The sequence below is a fragment of the Eschrichtius robustus genome, chromosome 6, assembly GCF_028021215.1.
Source record: "Eschrichtius robustus isolate mEscRob2 chromosome 6, mEscRob2.pri, whole genome shotgun sequence".
In the NCBI taxonomy this organism is placed as follows: domain Eukaryota; kingdom Metazoa; phylum Chordata; class Mammalia; order Artiodactyla; family Eschrichtiidae; genus Eschrichtius; species Eschrichtius robustus.
Genome location: NC_090829.1, coordinates 97,144,283 through 97,149,415, shown reverse-complemented (window position 1 = coordinate 97,149,415; position 5,133 = coordinate 97,144,283). Strand labels below are relative to the sequence as shown.

Here is a 5,133-nt window from a genome sequence, read left to right as displayed (position 1 = left end):
TAGATACATCATGAAATGATTATCACAGTGATTTTAGTGAACACCCATTATCTCACGTAGATACAATATTAAAGAAACAGAAAAAATATTTTTCTCCTTGTGATGCGAACTCTTAGGATTTACTCTCCTAACACCTCTCATATATAACGTATAGCAGTGTTCATTATATTTACCATGTTGAACATTACATCCCTGGTGCTTATTTATCTTATAACTAGAAGTTTGCATCTTTTGACCACCTTTATCTAATTTCCGCTCCCTCTACCCCATGCTTCTGGTAACCATAAATCTGATCTCTTTTTCTACGAGTTTGTTTGTTTTAGAAGTATAATTGACCTACAACACTATGTTAGTTCCTGTTACACAACATAGTGATTTGATATCTCTATACATTTCAAAATGATCACCATGGTAAGTCCAGTTACAATGTCACCATACAAAGATATTACAGGTAATCTATGTATACATGTGATTATTTTAAGTTGCTGATCTCTTAAGTTCAAACACAATTTAACAACTCTGCATTTTTACTCTCCCTCCCAAGTTTACTGTTTCTGACATCATATTTTATGTTCTTTTGTTTTGTGTATCCCTTAACTGCTTATTGCAGATATAGATGATTTTACTCCTTTTGTCTTTTCACCTTCCTATTAGCTTTATACATGACTGATTTACTACCTTTACTGTATATCTGACTTTACCAGTGAGATTTTTCCTTTTGTAATTTGCATGTTTCTAGTTGTGGCCGTTTCTTTTTCGATTAGAGAAGTCCCTTTAACATTTCTTATAAAGCTGGTTTGGTGGTGCTGATAGCAAGCAAAGCTGGGGTTTAGCTTTTTCTTGTCTGTAAAATTTTTGATCTCCCCATAAAATCTGAATGAGAGCCTTGCCAGGTAGAGTATTCTTGGTTGTAGGTTTTTTCCTTTCATCGCTTTGAGTATGTCATGCCTCTCCCTTGTGGCCTGCAGAGTTTCTGTTGAAAAGTCAGCTGATAGCATTATGGGAGTTCCCCTCTATGTAACTTGTTGTTTTTCCGTTGCTGCTCTTAATATTCTCTCTTTATCTTTAATTTTTGCTATTTTAATTACAATGTGTCTTGCTGTGATCTTCTTTGGGCTGATCTTGTCTGGGACTCGCTTCCTAGACCTGGTTGCCTTTCCCAGGTTAGGGAAGTTTTCAGCTGTTATGTCTTCAGATATGCTCTCTGCCCCTTTCTTTCTCTTCTCCTTCTGGGACCCCTATAATGTGAATGCTAGTATGCTTGATGTTGTCCTGAAAGTCTCTTATATTGTCCTCATTTCTTTTTATTTAAAAAAAATTTTTTCTGTTCAGCTTGAGTGATTTCCACTACTCTGTCTTCCAGCACACTGGTGTTTCTCTGTATCATCTAATCCACTACTAATTCCTTCTAGTGTATTTTTCATTTCAGTTATTGTATTCTTCATTTCTGTTTGGTTCTTCTTTATATTTTCTAACTCTGTTAAAAACTCCTAACCTCTCACTCTGTTCATCCAATCTTCTGTTGAGTTCTTTGAGCATCTTTACAATCATTACCTTGAACATTTTATTGGGTAGATCACCTATCCCACTTCACTTAGTTCTTCTGGGGTTTTATCTTGTTCCTTTGTTTTGAACATATTTCTTTCTCTGTTCCCTCATTTTGCCTAATTTGTTGTTTTTATTTCTATGTATCTGGTAGGTTGGTTATGTTTCCCGACCTTGGAGAAGTGGCTTCTAGTAGGAGACATCCTATGCATCCCTCTCTTCTGGTCATTAGAGCTATACGCTCTAGTGGTCTCATCTGTTTGGGTTGCATGGGTTCTTCTGTTGTGGCTGGCTGACTACTGTGGGCAGTCTGGTAGGCGTGGCTGGCTCCAGGTCTGGTTGGTTGCCAGGCCCTGCCTTGAGTGGAGGCTGCTGGCTACTGATGGGCAGAGCTGGGTCATGAGGCTGCTGGCTGCAAGGCCCTGGGGGTGGGGGTGGGGGAGTAGTCCCAGGACTAGTGCTGGCCCACTGGTGGGCAGAGCTTGGTTTTGGAGGGGTGGTTGCAGAGCTGGGGGTCTCAGGTCTAGTGTCAGCCTGCTGATGGGCAGGGCCAGTTCCTGACATGTCTGGCTGCAGGGTCTGGGGTACCCCAAAGCTGGTGTTGGCTTGCTGAGGGGCAGGGCCAGGGCCCAGGGAGTCTCGGGGCTTGTGCTGACCTGTTGGTAGGCAGGGCTGGGCCACAGGGGAGCCCAGAGCTGGTGCCTGCCCACTGGTGTGTGAGGCCAAGGTCCAGTGGGTCCCAGGGCTAGGGCTGGCCCACTGGCGGACAGATCTGGGTCCCAGAGTCTTTGGCTGCGGGGCCCTGGGGTCCTGGAGTTGTTGTTTTCCCTGTTGGTGGGCTGGGCCAGTGCCCAGGGGGTCCTGGTGCCTACCCATTGGTGGGTGAGGCTGGTTCCAAGGCTAGTGCTGGCCCATTGGTGGGTAGAACTGGGTCCCAGGGTCTCTGACCGCAGGGCCCTTGGGGACCTGGGGCTAGTGCTTCACTATGGTGTGTGAGACTGGGTCCTGGGCCCTCTGGTGGGCAGGGCTGGGACGTGGGGTGGCTTTGGGCTCAGGGGGACTTAGGGCATCAGGCCGGCTGGTGGGTGGGGCTGTGCCTCTGCCTGGCTAGTTGCTTGGCCCAAGACATCCCAGTACTGGTGCCGAAAGGCGGGGGGCAGGGCTGGGTCCCAGTGCTAATAAGCTAGAAGAAGGATTCCAAAATTGTGTCTGCCAATACCAGTGTCCTCTTTGTAGAGCGAGCTCCCCCCAGATTATTTTCCACAGTCTTCTGGCTCTCCTGAAAGTAAGCCCTGCTGGCCTTCAAAGCCAAGTGCTTTGGGGGCTCATTTTCCTGATGCAGGACCCCCCAGTGCTGGGGACCCCAATGTGGGGCTTGGGCCCCTCACTCCTTGAGGAGAACCTCTGCAATTGTAATTATCCTCCTGTTTGTGGGTTGCCCACCCAGGGGTATGGGTGTTGACTATATCATGTCTCCGTCCTTCCTACCATCTCATTGTGGTTCCTTCTTTATATCTTTAGCTGTAGAAGATCTTTTCTGCTAGTCTTCTGGTTTTTCTCGTCAATAGTTGTTCTGTAAATAGCTGTAATTTTGGTGTGCTCATAGGAGGAGGTGAGCTCGGTTTCTTCCTACTCCACCATCTAGGCCACTCCCTCAGTAGTTTCAAATTCTTAACGTCTGGTTCTCCTTTGGTATTTAAAAGTATGTGCTATCAAATACATCAGAGTCACTCTCTATGAGTTTATACAGAGAGAGAAGAATATGTCTTTTTCTCAAAGCATTCCTTTCTACCGGAAAGATTTGGAGACTAAGAAACCCCCCAAAAGATTAAATAAAGGAAGTTGATAATATATATTTGTAAGGTATGTAAATATGGAGTCTTAGGTATTTAAAAATTTATAAGAAAACAAAACAGCTTCTGAGGGTTGATTCTCTTTAAAAATATAAATATGGCTCTCTTGAAAAATATAAATAATTGATTCTCTTTAAAAATATAAATATGGCTTTTTCAATATGGCTTTCTGAGGGTTGATTCTCTTTAAAAATATAAATATGGCTTTCAAGTTCTTGAGGTGGCTCTGGGTTGACCATGGCAAGGAGAAGGGGACCTTCTGGCTGAAGGATGGATGCTGAAGTTAGAGGAGAAGTTGTGGGAAGAAAGGATTAATTTCTAATGGGATTTATTAATTAACGCAGAAAAATATTTACTAACAGCATAGTAGATGCCAGGCTCATTCCAGATGCTCAGGGCACAGCAGTGAACAAGACAGACCAAAACCCACATCTTGAAGGATCATATATTTAGAGCAGTTCATAAATTAATTTGCAGAAAAAAACGCAATGTAGCATGAATTAATCTAATAGGGCCAGGGGAGGAGCTGGTCAAAGAGCTCTAATATCGTGGCCAGGTAGAGACAAATAAGAAATGGAATGTGGGAGCAAGGGCTGGGGAGGCAGGAAATGGTGATGGAGATGGGGGACCGTGCTTGGGGGACTTGACTCAGGGAGTGGGTGCTGGACCCTAGGGGAGATGCTGAAGAGAAATTTCTGAGACAGAGTCTAAAACAGTAGCGGCAGGTAACCATGAACATGAAGACCTAAGATTGAGGCCCTGGGGCCTAGGCAGGAAGAGCCGGCATTTCCAAATATCTAAGGATGGGGAAAACAGTACTCAGCTCCGTCAGAGGGAGGAAATAGGGAGAATGGCGATCTCCCCATGGAAAGAGCCATTACTAAAATGTTTAAACAACTCTTGGCTGTGTAACTCACTTACGTGGCAGCCCACCCCTTCACTATTTGACAGAGATTGTCTTAGTGTGTCTTCAGTGAGGCCATTACCTGAAGGTGGATTTTCCTCACTGCCCAGCAGTCCCCAGTGAGGGGCTACAGATGCCCTCACGTGGTCGTGATGAGGAAATTAGTGATTCACTTGCCCTCAGCTGAAACCACATGGAACCCCCTGTGAAAGCTCACATGGTCTTATACTGGAGAGTTTAGGTAATTTTCTCAAAGTTCTACAAGTTTGTGGGTAGTGGGGGGAAATTGGACACCTTGCCCATGGCATATCTCCATAGCTCCCTTTGCTCTCTTGCTCCCATGAGGATCAGGACTCACTGCTTAGGCCTGGGGGACGGGAGGGCTGTCTCACAGCGATAATCTCTTTCTTAATAGTTCTCTCTTCTTCTATTTCCAGCATTTCTTTTCCTTTAACCCCTTCACTGTTGATATTTTTAACCTAATCCCACAGTTTTTCTAGGACCCTCACTACAATAATCAAATTTCTAGTCTCTTAGTTCTTTTTTGTGAATTGCAAATGTTGTAGCCTCAGGCATTACTGATTGTCAATGCTTAACATGGTACTCTGACTTTATATTCTCTTGAATGAATAACTCTGGTTAATATCGCTAACATAGTATTCACTGATTCTGTGGCCCTGAGTTACATTATAATGTGCTCTCACACTGGCTAATGATAAATGATGTCTTGTTCAAATTGTTTCCCTATAATCCTTAGATTCACCCCCACCCTTAGAAAGATGAGAGGTGGTTCGGGTGATTCCACTACAGTAGCTTTGTAGTCAGACTAGG

The 5,133-nt window shown here is 44.3% G+C and overlaps 1 protein-coding gene across 1 annotated transcript; it reads right to left on the bottom strand.

The window, feature by feature from the left end:
- Positions 1-1,797: 1,797 nt before the first annotated feature.
- Positions 1,798-2,421, bottom strand: LOC137765932 (proline-rich protein HaeIII subfamily 1-like). The gene has a single exon (XM_068545676.1). It carries the CDS (start codon positions 2,419-2,421, stop codon positions 1,798-1,800), a length of 624 nt encoding a protein of 207 aa, XP_068401777.1.
- Between the last annotated feature and the right edge of the window lie 2,712 nt (positions 2,422-5,133).